The sequence below is a fragment of the Lolium perenne genome, chromosome 3, assembly GCF_019359855.2.
Source record: "Lolium perenne isolate Kyuss_39 chromosome 3, Kyuss_2.0, whole genome shotgun sequence".
In the NCBI taxonomy this organism is placed as follows: Eukaryota; Viridiplantae; Streptophyta; class Magnoliopsida; order Poales; family Poaceae; genus Lolium; species Lolium perenne.
Window position 1 is genome coordinate 77,903,486 of NC_067246.2, and position 20,117 is coordinate 77,923,602.

The 20,117-nt window shown below is 42.8% G+C and overlaps 1 protein-coding gene across 2 annotated transcripts; it reads right to left on the minus strand.

Annotated features, from left to right (window-relative positions):
- Positions 1-724: 724 nt before the first annotated feature.
- On the minus strand, positions 725-19,342 carry LOC127341837 (probable RNA-dependent RNA polymerase 3). 2 transcript variants are annotated; one of them, XM_051367771.2, is made up of 19 exons: positions 18,884-19,340; positions 17,960-18,665; positions 17,665-17,800; positions 17,051-17,134; positions 16,091-16,280; positions 14,654-14,867; positions 14,182-14,275; positions 13,969-14,103; positions 13,243-13,287; positions 12,811-12,882; positions 12,299-12,405; positions 11,291-11,439; positions 10,576-10,801; positions 9,564-9,789; positions 5,129-5,274; positions 4,235-4,400; positions 2,691-2,841; positions 1,465-1,646; positions 725-1,365 (listed from the first exon to the last, which is right to left on the minus strand). In XM_051367771.2, the coding sequence occupies exons 1-19, from the start codon at positions 19,182-19,184 to the stop codon at positions 1,120-1,122; spliced, it is 3,576 nt and encodes a 1,191-aa protein (XP_051223731.1). In that variant the 5' UTR covers positions 19,185-19,340; the 3' UTR covers positions 725-1,119. The 2 variants fall into 2 exon arrangements, with proteins under 2 accessions (XP_051223731.1, XP_051223732.1); XM_051367772.2 differs by lacking the exons at positions 5,129-5,274; positions 9,564-9,789 and having other exon boundaries at positions 18,884-19,342.
- Between the last annotated feature and the right edge of the window lie 775 nt (positions 19,343-20,117).

Below are 20,117 nucleotides of genomic sequence, written 5' to 3' on the forward strand. Positions count from 1 at the left end.
TTCAACACATACATAGCCATTTCAACACATACATAGCAATTTCGAATCTAGTTTTCATGTCTAGGGTTCATGTACAAATCTAGCAAGATCTATAAAATTAGTGGATGAATGTGAAGGATTCGAAGGGGATTACCTTGAGAAATGGATGGGGAACAGATTGGCCGGACAGATCTGATGATTTGGTGGTGGATTTGGTGGGGGGGAGAGGGGGGAGGAGGAGAAACCGCCGGCCGCCTTGGAGTCTTGAAGAAACAGAGAAGAGAGAAGAAGAAGAGGGTCGGGCTGGGGGCGGCTCGGGCGCCACACTTAAGTGGATGTGTGGCACCCTTCCGAGCGGCGCCACAGTTTCACAGTGTGACGCCGATGGGAGGGGCGCCACACATGCTGCCACGTCGGATCGGCGCACCAGCTCAGCATCGAGGGCGCCACGTCGGCTGGGAGAGTGGTGCCGACAGGACGGGCGCCACACTGGCCTGTGTGACGCCCATGGGAGAGGCGCCACACAAAAGGATTAGATGGGTGAAATAGTTTGGCCGGAGGGTCAGTTTGTGATTTTCTTTCACTTTTCGGTTATTTGTGTGTAAATCGCCGTGGATGGTGGCTGAAGATTGTCAGGAGATTACAAGGGCCAAACCTATGATGGAAAGGACTATTACATTGGATAGCACAAATCATATGTACCTTTTGACGAACAGGAAAAAAAATTAGAAAAGAAGATGAGAAGTGAACACAAATTTACGCATCTTATTGCTCCTCTCCATAGCGGACCCCCTTCGCATCTTCGTCGGTCAGTAATACAAAAGCCAGTGACGAGCTCTAGCAGGACCACTCCAAAGCCTGCTAATAGTGTTAGGACCATGTTTTCCTTGCCTGAGGAACCAATGATTAAATCAAACATATAGGTAAATACAAAGACATCAGCGATCGAACATACTGCAAGTCAGACATCCCAGCGCCTACTGTTTCCCACATTCCCAACTCGTCCATCGCCTGACACTGCTGCTACCACAGGTATATACAAACCGACGGAGTCGCTAACTCGCTAAGGTCAGGTAGCCACGGCCCATGCGCCAAAGCGTGCAAGCTTGGGCAAAGTTTTGCCTTTGCCCATGTATGCAACTACGCGCCACGCTTGAAGGCCTCGCGGAGGACCTGCATGTTGATGAGCGCGGTGTCCCCGCCGCGCTTGATCACGTAGAACTGGCACAACGCGTGGCCAGCGACCTTCCACGCAAAGCCACATTTGCCAACGTCGTCCTTTTGCAGCGCTTTCTCGTACACGATCTGGTAGATAGCGCAAGCCTCCTTGAACACCACAAATCGGTTCCTCTGGCTCTCCTCCAGCTCCACGGCCTCGTACAGCATCTGCGAACAACGGCTCCAACGGAGTTTTTAAGAGCCCAGTCTCTAGAATGTTTTTCGATATAGCAGTGGGTATATGGAAGGTGAGGGTACGCGAATTACCTGCTTGTAATGTTTGAAGAGTTCCTGGAACCTCATGTTTTTCTCTTCTTTAGAGATAGGGGGCTTACGGTTCACATCACATAGTGGTGAGCTCAGCTTCAAATATTCCTGGTAACGGGGTCCCCAGATCTTGCGCTCTTCGGTTACTTCTTCCTCGGTGAAGCATGTTAAGGGAGATATCTCTGAGAAAACAAATAGGAGATGAAAAACATAATCATAATTTGGTTATTACTGTCGAGGAGGCAATAATAGTCAGAGATTTGTCACCAAATCGCATGTCTGCTTTTTTATGCTAACGTAGCTCAACTAATATGGCCTAATATGGCCCACTGGTACAGATTAATCAAAACCCAACGAATATGGCCAAAGTAAAAATGCATAAACAGCCTTGAAACCCAACGAATATGGTCCACTGGTGCAGATTAATCGGATAGAGATAATCCAAATACTATAGCTGTGTAATTCAAACTTCATTTTCCTTCAGATTCGGACGAGTTATGTAGCAAAGCATGCAGTTTCTAACCAAGAACTAATCAGAAAGGAGACCTTCTCCCTATCCTCTTTGCACCACAGGCCTGGACTCGAGTGAAATGCTGCCATGGCCCATCCAAGCGCAGAATGCACACTTTCACCCTCCAACCTCCCACAATTAAACATATACATAAGTTGATAAAAAAAACCTGGTTGATCGCTACTTATCCTCGATAGTCTACCATAGTGCATCAAACTAAATCTTAACACTCCCCCTCATGTCAAGGTTGTAGACATGGGATTGATAAAAGGCCGCAACTATTTTAGATATAATAGTGCGTTGGCCCGGTCTGGTACCATAATTAATTGATGCACCAGCCAGTTCACCCAAAAGTCTGAACTGATGGAGAAGGGCTGGCAATATATTTCAACACTAGGATTTCGGGAACTCATGTTGGCATGATGGTGAGGGTTCAATTCTGCTTGAAACTACCATATTGCTTGCAAGATACTTTCAGTCACTTGCAAATCTGGTGCAACTTTTGTACATAGTAGCAAAAGAGAAGGCAGCTGTATAATGAAACTGACAATGACCAAAACCTGATTAGGTAACAATAAATATCATTGAAACACGTCAGACGTGCATCACAATGAAACATGACCAGTAAAGATCAGTTCCAAGGAAAAAAAAGTATGCTAGCTAGGTAAGAGGTTCTATAAAAGGAAATCACGAGTCAACTGGAATAGCAACTTACTGATTGGATGAACAGTTTCGGACTGCTGCAACTCTGCTTCATCATAGATTTTGCCCAGCACTGAAGTCGAGTGGTAAGGAGGAACCGTGTATCCTTTCCGTTCCATAAAGTGCGGATATATTTTGACCCTCAGATAACCAGGGATAGTGATCTATTTGGAAGATGGGTGAAAGAAAGATAAAACAGTCAGCCAAAGTAGAATACACTTTTTCTTGCAATTGAAACTAAATTATTAAGCAGGGCAGGTAAAGTTCTACTGATGATAATGTATAAAGAACCCATTGCATGCAGATTCTTTATGTAGCCTGCATTGTAGCTTTTCTTTAGGAATAACCTACATCGTAGCAGGATCATGCCATATCCAGTTACCAATACTAGCTAACATACAAGTAAATAAATTCTTGGTCAACTAATTTGTATGGTGTGGGACTTAATTTGCTATTAATGTAGTTAAAAAGGATAGTATGCTGAAAGCATTTAGCAATACTAAAAAAAATCTGAACTAGCGTGCATTGCAAAATCATAGCAGATAAAAAAAAGGATAGTAAAGCACATGGATTGACTATCCCCACCAGAAAAAACTGGAGTCAACGAAAATAGACACTAGCAGATGGAACAATCCTAGCCCACCATCGCGAGTCTTGTGTCATTCCATCATGTGCACATTACATCCATCCAACAGCACATGACAACACAACAACATCGGCAGCAAGTAAGACTTCAACAGACTATGAGTAGATAATAGGAGGTTCGTATTCTTGAGTCAGGAAGCAATAGAATAATAAAGTGTATCCTTGTATCTAAGTCTTGCCTTTCTGTTCTTTCTTTGACTAGGTATTCCCTATTCTAGACCGACTGGCCCAACTGGTGCTCCCGTTGCCACCCAACTGGAAACCTCTTCTTTTTTCTTTGAAGGAAAACTGTCAGAGAAGTGTGGACACTGTAAACAGACCACATATTCGAGTCCATAGGGATTTGAACCCGGGTGGTGGGATTGTACATTAACGCTCCTTAGTCAAGAGCCGATAAAACAAGTGAGTTCCGCTCACTTCACCTGGAAACCTCTTCACGATGGATATTTACTCGTGCATAATCACAGAATCACCATTCATCTATATTTCTAGAAAGACGTTCAGATGCATTTTTTCACAAGTGGCAAAGTGCCACCAAAAAAAAGGGTCACCGACAAGTTCATGCTGTGGTTGCAAACAAGGATATCAGGGGTAGGTACAGAAATTAAAGTCGAGGAATGGGAATAACTTTGGAGGGAGGGTGATTATTTTTTCCTTGTTCCCAATTACGGGACTATTCTTTTCTAGAGGGCTCTGAGCAATGTCTTTGTATCCCAGGACTAAATCAACTAGAGGTATAATTGAACTGGATACACAATCAACCTTCATCCTTACTACCTCACCATCAGTAATTCAGATTACTAACTACGTGGCGCATAGCCTTTCAGAGTCTTTAATCCTATACCAGCATGTGAACAGCGAAATAGACAATGTCTGAGCTAGCATGTATATAAACCCAGGATTTGAAACAACCTTGTTCCCAGTTTTCTGGGCATCCAGAGCATCATAGTAAATGTCAACTAATTTAAGCATCTTAGCCTTTATCAACTCCCACTCTGTTTTGTTTTCTTCAACTTCGGATGTCAATAGCCGATCCATATATACCAACCAACAATCTGCAGCTGCACCCAGCACATAGCTGAAGGAAAAAAAAATCTCAAACAACGTTAGACCACATAACTGGTGGAGCTCGTATATACTACAGGGTCTACAAAATGGCCATGGCAATTTAGACAGCTACGACATGCTGATCAGATCTAATGTCCAAATATCTGTGATATTAGTTGGAAATCAATAGAAGGCATACTGAGTTACTGACACTTCGAAGTTAGGATAACAATGGAGAATGAAAAAATGAGATCATTGTGCAATGAAGAACAAATCACACCGTGTTACTTTGTTAATATAGCTCACATCAAACAGCCAAAATTGAGATGTAAAATGTACAAGTAGAGAAGAGAAGATTTTGAGAGGGTAGCACATGTCAACATTGTCCTTTCTTCTCTTCTTAATCTCTTCTTAAGCACTTGCTCCATGGTTGAATCTGATAAGTTACAGGTGAGTTAACTGAGAATGTAGAGATGTCAATTTGGTATGATCACAGATTCACAGCCACATGAGTTGGATCCCATTGGTTTATCTGCCTATTGAACTCATCCAAACTTTGAAAACAGGACATCAAACATACATTTTTGGGAATCCTCGAACAATACAATTTAGGTAATTGAACCTTAAACTTATTACGCCCTAACACATTAGATGAATAGGAACTTTTAATGTGAAGACACTCTGAAGCCTTAGATGCAAACAACAGCAATAACATGGTCATAAGTGCACGCAATAAAAAGGATCACGAGTAAATAGTACCTGGGTGTAAACCTAGTTCTAACAAATTCACGGAATAGCACGCTTTCTAGCTCAGATGCATTATATTTCTGAGGCTTCTCTTGTTCAGTCTTCCTCGGTGGGTTTCTTGGGTACCATGGTTCAGATTGTTTGAAGTACTTCAGTAACTGGAAAGGTTATTCAGTGATAGTGACAATTCTGCACAGAGTATGTCATCATAGCAAAACATTTTGGTGCTAAATGTATCGAGTATCATGGATCACCAAAGAAAATCGGGCACTTATACTTCAATCCACTTCTCATGTTGGACTACCTGATGCCTAAAGCAGTACAAATGGACAACCAGTGGGCTGTATGTTTAAGAAAAAGTATTCCAGACGAGTCTTGAACTCCCAAGACTTTTTTTTTTTTGGCTCTGCTACCATATTGAGTACCATGCACCAACCAGTTCACCAAAAAGCTCAAGGTGGGAGGCAAATGTTGGCAACTTACTTAAGCTTCAACAAAGTGAATGCTTCAAAGATACACTAAAGAAAATATGAAAAAAAAATGTGAAGAATGTTTTATATTTAAATGCTTCAAAGATACACTATAGAAAATATGAATAAACAATGTAATAGCTCTTTTACATTTTGTAACAAATAAAGTACCCCTAAGAACACAAAGCCTAATTAATATCACTTATTGAGGTAAATAAACAACACCATATGGACCAAACGTACTTTTCTGTAAAAATTACCAGGAAAGATTACAGGAAAAATGAATGGTACATATAGGCTATATCATGAATGATGTAACTTCTGGAAAACAATATTAACCGTGTAATATTATATTCTATCCACTAGATGGAAACATTAGATATCATTGTTTTATTTTTAAGTAAGATAAAAAAATACACATTTTATACAATTTGCAGAAACCATGTATAAAATACAATGCAACTGGGTAGCAAGATGAAGTGGAAAGAAGCAATGCACGTAGTAAGTAGGAATGGAATACAGCTATCACCAAAAAGAGAGCATGCCAAATTCCATGCTCTAGGAATTGAAGAAATAAATATATATATGTATGTATATATATATATATATATGAGCAAGCATATTGCACCAGTGAATTCTGTTTGTTGTCATGACTACCTAAACATAGCCGGTCCCAAGCCCGGGTAAAGGAGGAGGGTTGTGATAGGCGGGGTGAGCCAACGTAAAAAACCCAGCCACTCTTATGGAGATGAAACCCAAAGGAACCTCGTTGGGGCGTAACCCTCTTAGCGACGCGCCACATCGAAACCCGGGTGTGGTGTCAAATGGGCAAGGGCCGGGCCGTCACCCCCTTGGTGGCGCGCCGTATCTTGATCTGGATACGGTGATAAGTGAGCAAGGGTCGGGTCGCCGCATCCTTAGTGGCGCGCTGCACCGACGCCCCGGTGTAGTGAAAAATGAGCAAGGGTCTCCGCATTTGACTCGACGAGTGCGGATGGTAAGGAAGTTAGCCGATCCTAGGAGGATACGCTTAGGTAGCTGGAACGTAGGGTCCCTGACGGGTAAGTTACGGGAGTTAGTTGATAGGGCGGTGAGGAGGCGTGTTGATGTCCTATGTGTTCAAGAGACCAAATGGAAGGGACGGAAAGCGAAGGAGGTGGTGGATACCGGTTTCAAGTTGTGGTACACGGGGACAACTTCAAACAAAAATGGAGTAGGCATCTTGGTCAATAAGAGCCTCAGGGATGGAGTTGTGGACGTCAAGAGGCAAGGGGACCGGATGATCCTTGTCAAGCTGGTTGTTGGGGACTTAGTCCTCAATGTTATTAGCGCGTATGCCCCACAAGTAGGCCACAATGAGAGCACCAAGAGGGAGTTCTGGGAAGGCCTAGAGGACTTGGTTAGGAGGGTACCTATTGGTGAGAAGCTCTTCATAGGAGGAGATCTCAATGGCCATGTGGGTACATCTAACATAGGTTTTGAAAGGGTGCATGGGGGCTTTGGCTATGGCATCAGGAACCAAGAAGGAGAAGACGTCCTGAGCTTCGCTCTAGCCTATGATATGGTCGTAGCTAACATCCTCTTTAGGAAGAGAGAATCCCATCTAGTGACGTTCAGTAGTGGTCTACACTCTAGCCAGATTGATTTTGTCCTCTCTAGAAGAGAAGACAGACGCGCCTGCATTGATTGTAAGGTGATACCTGGAGAGAGTGTTGTCCCTCAACATAAGCTGGTGGTTGCTAACTTTCTCTTTAGGATCTGTGTCCAGCGGGGTAAGCGCGCCAAAGTCGCTAGAACAAAGTGGTGGAAGCTCAAGGGTGAGGCATCCCAGGCTTTCAGGGAGAGGGTTATTAAGGAGGGCCCTTGGGAGGAAGGAGGCGATGCAAACATGATGTGGACGAGTATGGCGTCCTGCTTGTGGAAGGTCGCTGTAGAGGAGTTTGGGGTGACTAAGGGAAGCTAAGGATACCTGGTGGTGGAACGATGAGGTCCAGAAGGTTATTAGGGAGAAGAAGGACTGTTTCAGATGCCTATATCTGGACAGGAGTGCAGCTAACATGGAGAAGTACAAGGTGGCGAAGAAGGCTGCAAAGCGGGCGGTGAGTGAAGCAAGGGGTCGGGCGTATGAGGACCTCTACCAACGTTTAAACACGAAGGAAGGCGAAAGGGACATCTATAAGATGGCCAAGTTTAGGGAGAGGAAGACGAGGGATGTCAACGAATTCAAATGCATCAAGGATGGAGAGGATCAGCTCCTTGTGAAGGATGAGACGATCAAGCGTAGATGGCGGGAGTACTTTGACAACCTTTACAATGGAGAGGTTGAGAGCTCTACCATTGAGCTAGACGACTCCTTTGATGATACCAGCATGTGTTTTGTGCGACGTATCCAGGAGGTTAAGGAGGCGCTAAGGAGGATGAAAGGAGGCAAGGCGATGGGTCGTGATGGTATCCCCATTGAGGCGTGGAGAGGCCTTGGAGACGTAGCGATAGTATGGCTAGCTAAGCTTTTCAACCTCATTTTTCGGTCAAACAAGATGTCCGAAGAATGGAGGCGGAGTATTTTAGTACCAATCTTCAAGAACAAGGGGGTGTCCAAAGTTGTACTAATTACCGTGGAATCAAGCTGATGAGCCATACTATGAAGCTATGGGAGAGAGTCATTGAGCACCGGTTAAGAAGGTTGACAAGCGTGACCAAAAACCAATTTGGTTTCATGCCTGGGAGGTCTACCATGGAAGCCATCTTCTTGGTACGACAGCTGATAGAGAGATACAGGGAGCAAAAGAAGGACCTTCATTGATTTGGAGAAGGCCTATGATAAGATACCTCGGAATGTCATGTGGTGGGCCTTGGAGAAACACAGTCCCAATAAAGTACACTACCCTCATCAAGGATATGTATGATAATGTTGTGACAAGTGTTCGAACAAGTGATGGCGACACGGGTGACTTTCCAATTAGAATAGGGATACACCAAGGGTCAGCTTTGAGCTCTTATCTTTTTGATTTGGTGATGGATGAGGTCACAAGGGATATACAAGGAGATATCCCATGGTGTATGCTCTTTGCGAATGATGTGGTGCTAGTCAATGATAGCCGAACGGGGGTTAATAGAAAGTTAGAGTTGTGGAGGCGAACTCTAGAATCGAAAGGTTTTAGGCTTAGTAGAACTAAAACTGAATACATGAGGTGCAGTTTCGGTTCTACTAGGCACGAGGAGGGAGAAGTTAGCCTTGATGGGCAGGTGGTACTGGAGAGAGACACTTTTCGATATTTGGGATCCATGTTGCATAAGGATGGCGATATCGATGAAGATGTGGGCCACCGAATCAAGGCTGGTTGGATGAAGTGGCGCCAAGCTTCTGGCGTACTCTGTGACAAGAGAGTGCCACAAAAGCTAAAAGGCAGGTTTATAGGACAGCTATCCGACCTGCGATGTTGTATGACGCGGAGTGTTGGCCAACGAAGAGACGACATATCCAACAGTTAAGTGTAGCAGAGATGCGCATGTTGAGATGGATATGTGGCCACACAAGAAAGGATCGGGTACAGAACGACGATATACGGGAGAGAGTTGGGGTAGCACTGATTGAAGAGAAGTTGGTCCAACATCGTCTCAGATGGTTTGGACATATCCAACGGAGGCCTCCGGAAGCGCCAGTGCATAGCGGACGGATAAAGCGTGCTGAGAATGTCAAGAGGGGTCGTGGTAGACCAAACTTGACATGGGAGGAGTCCGTTAAGAGAGACCTGAAGGTTTGGAATATCGACAAAGATTTAGCCATGGACAGGGGTGCGTGGAAGTTAGCTATCCACGTTCCGGAATCATGACTTGGCTTCGAGATCATATGGGTTTCAACTCTAGCCTACCCCAACTTGTTTGGGACTGAAAGGCTTGGTTGTTGTTGTTGTTGTTGTTGTCATGACTACCTAAAATGAATAGTTTACTGCAACATGTCAGGAAGAATGACTGACCTGTGGGTTTCTCGAGACCCAGTATACGTCACCATCGAAATCGCTATTCGCCATCTCATCGGCCAAAGATCGTGGTCCAGAGATAGGGAAAAGTATAGCATATTTGGAGTCTCCCACGACATCCTGTATATCCTTACTAAATATTGCCGTCAAAACATGTATGTCACCAAAGTGCAACCCTGGATGTTTATAGACAAGAACCTCCCCAGAAATGGGGCCATTGTCACTGTTTGATGAGACGATTAGTAACAAAATAAACAGGATACTTCCATATTCAAAATTATTTCCAAAGATTGGTAGTATTATCAAATACGAATACAGAAGTCTAGAAGCTCCACATATTTTATGCCCCCGATTATGTCATTGGTCTACTATATACTAATGTTACTGTTATCGTGAAGACATTACCATGCACCTCTCAATCATGAGGCATTTGTTAAAATCATGTTCTGACCAGTCTAAACAAAAATATTATAGCCTGAAGATTTTGCTTCATTAGCAGACATTCTTCTATTAGGGCAGAATGCTAGTCAAACTATTGAAGGACTCAATTTTTTTTTTTATGTACGAAGTGTGTTCTTTCAACATATCCATGATACAAAAACAGAAACCTCTTGCCCATATGAAAATATATAGTTGCATGTATACCAAATCCTAATCTAGATGATGAAGAAATGCGAGCAACATACTAACATGCTCTTACTTCAACACTCCCTCTTATGTCTAGGCTCCCAAAGTCGTAAGACAGGGGCAAGAGTGAGTTGCAAATATAATTTTTAAAATTGTGTCATCAATGTTTGGAACCGAAGAACAGAAACAGAAGAATGTTAAGGTTTTTCGTTCTGTTCTACAAAAAGTCGTAACACAGCGAAACAGATACAGAACCAATAACCTGTTCATGCTACGTTGTAAGATTATTACAGCCAAGAAAATGAAAAGCATAAGGGAGACATAAAGGAAAGATCAAAAGTAGAAAGGATATGGTGGGTAACTTGATATTGCTGCCACTTACAGTATCACACAGACTTCATGGGGCTTTAGTGTCCCTGTAGGGTCTGTTGTGCCCATCAGATTATAACACTGATCGATAGGGATCTTGCCTTGTTTGATTCCTTTTCTTTCCACTTTAGTCATTAGAGTGAGCTGGTGTTGTAAATATGCATCATCCTCTGGTCGAATTCCAGAAAGGATCATCCGTGCAGACATTGAATCATCCATGCCAGCATAGTTAAATGCAACTGTAAGAGGGTTCTCATTAATAGAATGCAAAGGCACTAGGCAAATGCATACAGATGTTCGTATAGTTGAAAGCGACAAAATCATACTCCCTCCAATACCAAATTATCAGGGTATTACGCACTTCGAGAAAAAACTTTGACCACTAATTTGATCAACAAAATATAAGATATATAACAAAAATTATATCATTGGAAACTTCTTTTAAATATGAATCCAATAATATAATTTTTGTGGCATATATCTCATATTTTGTTAACCAAATTAATGGTCAAAGTTTTTTTCTCGAAATGCATAATACCCTAATAAATCGGTACGGAGGGATAAAATATCAAAGAAATGCAGCATATCCCCTATGTCTATAATACCGCTGTCAGATCAATTTATTTATCTTGGAGGTGTGCCCATTCTTGCCATACAAAAATGATAATACACTGTGATCATGATCTTTTGCTTCCGAAATGAGAATGGTGCATAAGTATCAAACCAACCTTCAAGGGAATCTCTAGTTTTATGGCGAGCTGTCTCAACATCTTTTAGTGCCTTCCCTAGAAGGTCAATAAAATAATCCGCTGGAACCCCTCCATAGTGAAGTAGTGTGATTAAGAACCTCGATGTCACTGCCCTTTTGGGACGGTTGCTGAAAAATATGTTGAAGTGTCAACAAAAGGCAAGAACTGATAGTGTAGGAAACGCTCAAGAAAAATCTCAACATGTATCAAAACCATAACACTACCACTATACAGGAATTAACTTTCTGTCTTTCAGCCACCAAACTAATTCAAAAAGCTTCATTTTCATAAAATTAAAAAATGAAGATAGACCATGTGCTAGACAAAGAAAACCCCTTCCACAGTTTTATGGGAACTTTCCCAGTTCTTACTGAAGCAAAAGTGGTTTGAGCGATTGCATCCAAATGGTTTGTGTTAGATATAACCCCTATGAAAGAGCAAGTCTGTACTCCTTGTGTTTTGTGTGTTTGTTGACAACACGTGAACGAATTATACCGTGTGCTAACTGTGTAGGGAATTTTACTGAAGCACAAGACGGTTGATTACCCACCAAAACTAGAGGATTGTCATCAAAGTTTAGTCTACGATACGACCCTGGAATCTACGGAGAAATCAGCGTACCACCATAGTTGCTGAGCTTAAACTCCGTGGATCTCCCTCCCTGGCCAACCAATCATCCCCAAACTTTGGTAACCGAAGGAGGAGGGCCCGATCTACCTGTCTACCCAAGAAATTTTGAATTCCTCCAACTATTTTTAGTGGAACTTGTAGCCCTAGATCCCCTTAGTGGTGATCCTTGTTGTCAGGTTGCCATGAGGCTTTGCTTGGTATTGTCCTAGCACTTGGTGACGTTGGGAGCCTCCAATTCAGTTGTGGAGTATAAAAATGGACTAGCACCTATTCAGCCCCCTCTAGTCGCTCAAACTATCCATTCACCCTACTCATACAGTCACCTTAATCCAGTAAATGTATGTCCACATTACTTACCCTGTGGAAACAAGTTCCAGTGAGTTGAAGGAGTGCCCGCCTAACAAATTAGGATCTGAGTTTACTTTTATCATTGATGGTCGTATATGGATAGTCCTCTTAGGAAGCTGCAACAAGAAATATATTTCTTACAAAATGTTGAGGGGATGTGCTTGTAAAAGAGCCCCACATATATTGTTCCAAACATATCCATGTTGAAAATAATGTATCGAAAAATAGGGGAACAAATCTTTGATGTGATTACTCATTCATATTACTAGTATTGAGTCTCAGGTTGTCATAAACTCATGATATAATGTAAGTTTTGGGCCAGAAGAAATGAATGTGCAAAAAGTATAACAAAAAATGGTAAATGCGAAAGATAGGAAATGAAGGTAATGCATCCATGCAAACTTTTTTTAAGGTTAAAAAAAACATTTTTTTTTTCACTGAAACAGCTATTTGCTAAATAATAACAATCTTAAAACAATTAAATTCAAGCCATGCAAAGTGATAACTGATAAATTATATACCTTTCTAACAACGAGAAGGGTTCCCTTTACAGCAAGTCCATTATAGAACAAACGAACCTGCATAAGAAGAGGCTAGAGAGAGCGAAGGGAAGAACAATAAATTGGTTAGGTAAGTAAGAGATGTTTTGAACGGGAGAGTTTATTGCTTCTGGCAGTGGCGGAGCTTGACCATAAATTGAGAGGGGGCAAAAGGAGTGAAAAACATAATTGAGGAGGGCAATATGAAGTATTGTGCTATGTATGGTGCAAAATTATGCTAATTATGCACTAGCATCAGAAGGAAATTCTAGGAGCTGTGGGTGGGGGTGGGAACTCTGGCCAATGGCCCCAACTAAGCTCCCCCATGGGCTTCCAGCCTCTGCACCCAGTGAGTGCACCTAGCTCATGGCAAGTAACAAATAAGATCATCGTATTGTTTAGTCCAAAAATTACATGATCATCGATGCCAAACTGATCCTCCTTTGAACCCACAGTATCCTGTGGAAAGTGTAACAAAGAATTGAATTAAAATCAAAAATAATGAAGCAAGCAAAACTTGAAAAGGCAGGTATTGGCTAAAATAGCAATCAACAAGTTCGGAAACTATTATATATATTCCTAAAGTATGATTTTTTTATGGGGTAAAGTTTACCACTAATACCCATTTGTTAGATGAGTCCACAAATTTCCCATCTGAGCTTAAATACGCTCCTCGATTAAACAATACAGTATATTGTAATGGATTTGATAATGTAGAATGACATATCACAACTAATGTTGAGGTTGCATTGTGTATATCAAGCTACCGACAATGTTCTGCTGATCTGAGATGAAATATCACTGAAGTATATCGTGAATACCATTGGCATGCCATGTAGTTTAAGTTCAGTATGGACAAAACAAGCAAAAAATTAGGACGTAATGGAGACCCACGTGTCTACAGCACTTGATATTCCAATGCCAACAACTAAAGACGGTCCTTAGATATGGAGCGTGTGATTGAATGATTCAACATTAAAGCCGAAACACAAAACTAATATATGGTGGATATCTATGGATCAGCATAAGTGTGCCAAGCTCATTAGGCGCAAAGATTCCAGCACTGTCCAACCCAGAATCCATGCTTAGGTGAGTCGCAAAGTAAATGAAATCCTACAAATGATTTTTCCTTATCTGTACCTCATGTGTCCTTGAAAAGTTCCCCTTAAAGACACCTGTAGGACATCTCTTAGCTAAATCTTCTGATATTAGCCCAGTCCCGTCAGTGTGGATCAAAACCTCCCCATGCTTGAGAACAATTCTTCCATTTTTGTCCTGAAATACATCAATGAACATATATGACAATAACATATTCTAGTGGAAAGCCAAAACATCAATGGAAAGAGATATTACCTCGCAAGGTACATCATCAATAGTTACAACTTTAACTGTTGATAGGTCTTCAGCGTTTAGTAGTGTAATAGTTTTGGACAATATCAAAGAAAACCTGTCATTCCAAAAAAAAACAATTATATAAATTTAAACCTCAAAACGAGATAGTGATTAGAGCCATAAACAAGGATGAAAGGCGGAACAGCATCCTGTGTTCATGTTCATTTCTGTCGTAAAAGTTGTTGTAACAGTCCATGTACGGTAGCATTTGCAAAACAAACCGCCAAAAAGAAATTGCAGAACATATCGTCAAAACTAATCAAACTACAAGTTTTCACAATGTAACACCTCTTTTCGGTTATTTTGTTAGCGATCCAAGCTCCGATGCAGAAAGCAAGAGAATAAGATTTAAGTAACAGGATGACATATCCTAGAATATATGCTTAAAGGTATGCATTATTGGTTGATAATGGGTGTAAATAAAACTGCTAACCTGGCTAAATATTTTGCCACACTGGGAACAGTGTGAATGTGCATAAATATCTTGCGGGCGTCACCAATTGTTCTGTCGGAGAGGAACTGAGGCACACCCCTACCCCAACCAGACTCGGTGCAAACAAAGTAGCACCTAACAGATGAAGTGCATCTCTTGTTTTTCTCCTTTCTTTCCTCTTTTATTTTGTCGGCCTTCCCGCTATCTTTGAAAACTGATAATAAAGGAGACCAGTCAAGAAAAATGATCCAACTTAATCAACGCGTAGTAAGGAAGACCAGTCAAGACAAATGATCCAACTGAATCAATGCGACAATGCCTAGTTACTATACATAATTCGTGACCTTCTAATTAAAAAAATAGTAGCACGAACGGCACACTAATGTTGTGGCATCAGCTGATCCATGGATCTGTGCTGGATAGGGCACCAGAGGATGTGGCCGGTAGCGACGAGCGGGCTTTGACCAGCAAAATATTCTTTGCGGGATGTGAAATATTAGAAATTTGGAAGGGTTGACGAAAGACCAAAAGAATCGGGAGAGAGGGTTTCATCTTACTGTTCGAATCAAATGTCTTTTTGGCTTAAATTGCCCATATAGGGACGACTCAGACTCAATGGACTGGAGTCGAAACTCCAAAACTTAATTCACTATGACTACTACATGGTCACCATGAATTTAAATTTACGGAAAAAAAACAGAAGCCTATTAAGCATACATTTTGGTTTCATGCTACGATCACCACGTCATGCAAAAAAGGGATGCTGAATTATGTGATTTCTATTTACCATGCTTTATTCTCTTGGTCCTTAGTACCACAATATGTATGCCATAGTGTCCCACGCATGGTGCCTACGTCCTGATTAGTAGACTATGTTAACAACTCTGGATAAGTCAGGAGTTATTTTCGAGATATTAGGCCATAGAAGAAGAGTACATGCTTCCTAGGAGGGGGATAAGTCAGGAGTAGCCTGACTGAGATAGTGAGATGTTATAGAGCCAAGGTTGGTTAGCTGGCTTCTACTTGCACACAGGATTTCTAGTCTAGACTAACACAAGTACACAACCCATCTACCATGGAAAATAAAGGTGCAGCCAGAGAAGATGCAAGTGGAAAAACTGTGTTCCAGATGAGTTTTAATATTCTTAGTTCTAGCTAAAAATCTCAATACCAGTCTGTAGTGTTATTATTTATTACGCTGATTTTTGTTTGAGAATTAGCCTTTGTATCTATATTTAACAGTAGTACTAAATTATATAGTGACCCATTTTCGTTCATCAATGGGTATGATATCAGTTACTGGAATACTCCATACGTGAAAGCTGCAATTGGCTTAAGTGTGACTGTACAATAGTGTGGAGCAATAGTAGCAATTACTGAGTCTAGCATTGTAAATAGAGCCAGATGGATGTTGCATTCTAAGAGACAGAAACTTACTGAAAAACCGATAGCAACGCAAACCCAACATGATCCCATCTTCAAAAATGTGATGGTAAACTTGACAGAGGTTTCCGAAGTTATCAGTAGCGTTTGCATGCACAGATACATCTGAAAATTTCACGGCAAGAACATTGTCTTCACCAACAACTTTGTGTAGACGAGTCGTTGCATTCTCTATATATGGCCCCTGGAACCAATAAAAATATGAAATAATATACAATCTTGAAGAAGGAAAAACTATTCTACTAATGGTGTCATATTATCTATTCACAGCAAGTCAACAAACAAGGCTCACATTTTCTTAATAATTTTCAAGTGAAATATCTCACTTGCTAATTTGACATTACCATAAAGAATAGTCAGATAATGTTTTCCAGTGTTACAACTTTAGTGAAGAAATAGCACCCGCAGGCTTAACAAAGTTAGCCTTGTACAGCTTTCTTTTACTTTCTGTGAGTTTCTTCGTAGCTTTGCTACAACCTTGTAATGCTTCCATCTTCTCGACGGTTTTCTTCTGATATATAATGACACACGCTTAGACGTGTGTTCGAGAAAAAAAAAATAGTGAAGAAATGACACGCAAACTTGACCTCAATTAATTTCTTCAATGCACCGAGTGATTGAGCAATTAAAATGTTCAGCTAGAAAACTGATTATCAAGGTGACCACTCGGCAGCTGTGCACATAAAAAACATGGTTTTGGTGCCCATGCGCGCCCACATCCATGCATATGACATGTGCATGATAATATTTAAAGTTTATAAGTATGAATAACATTGCACACTGATTTCTAAATTTTCTCATAATTGGATCATTTAATAACACACTTTCTACAAACAAGGCACCTATGAGCACCAACGAATTTTCCAAGCAGTAGATTTGAAAAAAAAAACTGATGTGTATCATGAGTAGGCAATGAATATCAAAGGCTCAAGAGGACAAAGTTAACTTTCAGACCTTAAAAATTGTGATTGTAGAGTTGCCTCTTTGCTCGATATTGCAATGGTACACTCTTGTCTTGTTTGGGTCCCAATCGAGGTTCTACAATCATCAGTTCAAGAATAATACCATAATGTGCATGGTAGCATCTAGTCTAGTATCTATGAATAGAAAGCACATGAAGAAATAAAATATATTTGACCTATCTGAATAGGACTACAAATTTCTCATTCCGATAGGCATGAATGTTTGGGGTACTATTACAACATGAGCCTATAGTATGTTCTCGGAGATCCATATTGGCCTATCTCATTCTCCACCAGTATAACCATTTATTCTCATTAACCTTATAAAATTAATTGGCAAGAAATTAATGTATTTTAAGTAGTATGATAACTAAATAGCAACATTTCATAAACTTTTTCTTGAACACGAGCATTTAACAAACTGAAATTTGTCAAGTGGAAAAGAGAACAGATATCCAACAAAATAGAAAAGCTTGTGCCATACATGGGCATGCAACAATCATTGGTGACTGGTTGCTTGTGCTTTCATCTGTGTTTGTAGTATAGATAATAGTTGCAGGCAGCAGCAAACATAAATAGATGGTGAATAAGAGAACGAAACCAAACCTTTCTTCTATCCGATTCTGCTATAAACTCGTGACCAAATTTGTTCCAGATTTCCGACTCAAAACGATCCATGGGCAGTGAATTCAAGAACCTAATATAGTCCTCATGTAGTACACTCACATCTTCTGCCTTCTTGCTATAAATGGATGCAACATGAATTAGTAACAGCACAAACACATATCCAAAAGAAAGGTGCATGCGTTATACAAATATGTCATGTGTAGAATACATTACTAAATTTTTGCGGTAGCATATTTATTAATTAAATAAAAACATAAACCAAGTGAAGCCTTACCCTGCAAGGTAGACATATATCAGGAAAACCCGAACAAACTCTAGCTCCCCCAGCGCTAACATCCGAGGGCTCGCTGTTGCCCTGGATGTGTTTGCAGTAACAAGAGGTTCTACTGGCATCGCATTTCCTGACAAGCAACCCATTTGATGCAGATGTCTGGTGATCTGGCGCACAGGGGTTGGGGTTGAATCCACCCTTCGAGAAGTAGGAATCGTCTGCCGGACCGGGCTATCGAACCCCGCCTGATCCCGCAACCCAGACACCATGCCAAAACCAGGGCTCCCAGCTTGCATTACAGCACGGTCTGGCTCCGGCACCAAGTGGCCGAGCGGTGTGGTAGGACTTTGAGCCTGCAACGGTTGTTGCACCTGGTCTTGCATCCTGAGAGGTAGGACCCCTTCCATCCCTCCTTGGTTTGGCATGGCATGCGCCGGTTCTGGGAGGTGAGGATCAACTGCCATGGGAGCAGAGTTTATCCAACCGAATGGGTTCTCCTCAACCTCCATTCCGACAGGGTTCGGCGTGAAGCAAGCAGCTGCTCCAGCAGGACTCTCACGGCCATGTAAACCATAGGGCAGCTGGCGGGCAGAGCTTTCGACTGCCTCGATCATGGCGTGATTCGAGGGGTTGAAGGCCATTTGAGTGTTCGTGACCTCATCGTCCATCTGAATGTCGTCGTCGTGCATTGGTCCCTGTACAGAGTCATCTGTTGGATGGAGGAAAGACTTCAAGGTTAGAAATGAAGGTATATTGTAATGCGGTATAGTGCCGGTATGAGAAATAACGAGATCCTGTAAAATTCCAGTACAGCGCCGACGAACCCGAAATGGGGAAAAAAATCAAATGGGGGACGTTTCCCACCAGAACGGCCCGAAACAGCAAGTCCGAGGGAGGGAGGGGGGCAAAAAAAAAACCGTAGCGCACCTCCGCGGGAGGGCCCCGAGCTCCAGGCGGCGGCGCTGGGGGCGTCGGGCGCCCGGCGCGCCGTCCACATGATGTAGGCGGAGAAGTTGTTGACGGGCGTGGGCGACTCGCCGACCATCCGCAGCACCCGCAGCGCGGCCGCCTCGCCGACGTCCGCGAGCTGCTGGCGCGCCTTGGGGTCGGCGAGCTGCCGCAGCGTGCCCTCGATCCGCGCAAGCTCCCAGCCCACCGCCTCCGGCAGGGCGGCGGCCTCCCGGGTGGCCCGCGTTTGCGCCGGGGGGGTCGGGCCCCGGGAGCCCATCGGGGTTTAGGGTTTGGGGCCTCCTCGCGGAGGAGCTCGGCGGCGCGGCGGGTTGGTGGAGAGATTGATCGGGGAATTCAAACGCTGGAAGAGGAGAGATTGTGGGGAGCAGGGGGCGCGAGCAGTAAACTGCTTTTGAAGCTTGCAGAGGAAGGAGGAAGGAGGTGGGCCCGGACGGAATGGGGAGGTGGCGTGCCAAGTGGTGAGATAGGACGGCTGACCTGGAATCTCGCGCGACGTGGCGGCGCATGCGTGAGTTTCGGAATGGGTCCTTGGCACTTTGGCAGTACGGCGATTCCCTCCATCTACTGCAGTGTGAAGACGAGCACTACTCACCAACAAAGACAGGGAGTTCTTTGAGATTTTTTTCAAACTCTAAACCATTTGTATACCCTTCTGAAATTTTAAGACTTGCATGTTCTCTCTCGGTCATGCCTTGTTGGTTAGCTTAACTGATGTACATAACACAATTTAAAAAAATTAGACCCACGCGGACTAGCACAAAGGCATATTTTTACAGAAGAAGCTAAATGAACCACAAATCTGTGTTCGTGGGGATTCAAACCCGGATTGTGGGGTAGCCATCAACTCAAGCTAACCATTTAACCCTTTGGTCATTCTTAATTAAGCTTGGCTAGTTTTCAATGAATCTAGCCATCCAAAATGTCGTGACCTAGTGACCTAGCTGTTTTTCTTTTTACCTACATAGAGGATACGAATGGTCTGACATCGTTGAGTCCCGTCGTCTTATATGGCGCGACCTAAGGCTGGTGCCAACGCGGGCGCTAGGAGGGGCGCTACCGCCCGCGACGGGGCGATAGCGAGGCGAGAGCGGGGCGAGACGGTAGCGTCGGGCGGTGGCGCGGGCGCTCGGCGTTAGGGCGCGGTACCGCCCGCCTATAGCCCGTGTTGGAGGCGAGAGCGGGGCGAGAG

Coding starts and splice junctions, on each gene's coding strand:
- LOC127341837 (XM_051367771.2), bottom strand. CDS start 19,184: ATGGGCTCCCGGGGCCCGACCCCCCCGGCGCAAACGCGGGCCACCCGG. Junction 17,135..17,664: donor CAGAATCGGATAGAAGAAAG/GTTTGGTTTCGT, acceptor TGATGATTGTAG/AACCTCGATTGGGACCCAAA. Junction 14,104..14,181: donor TTGATGATGTACCTTGCGAG/GTAATATCTCTT, acceptor GATGTATTTCAG/GACAAAAATGGAAGAATTGT.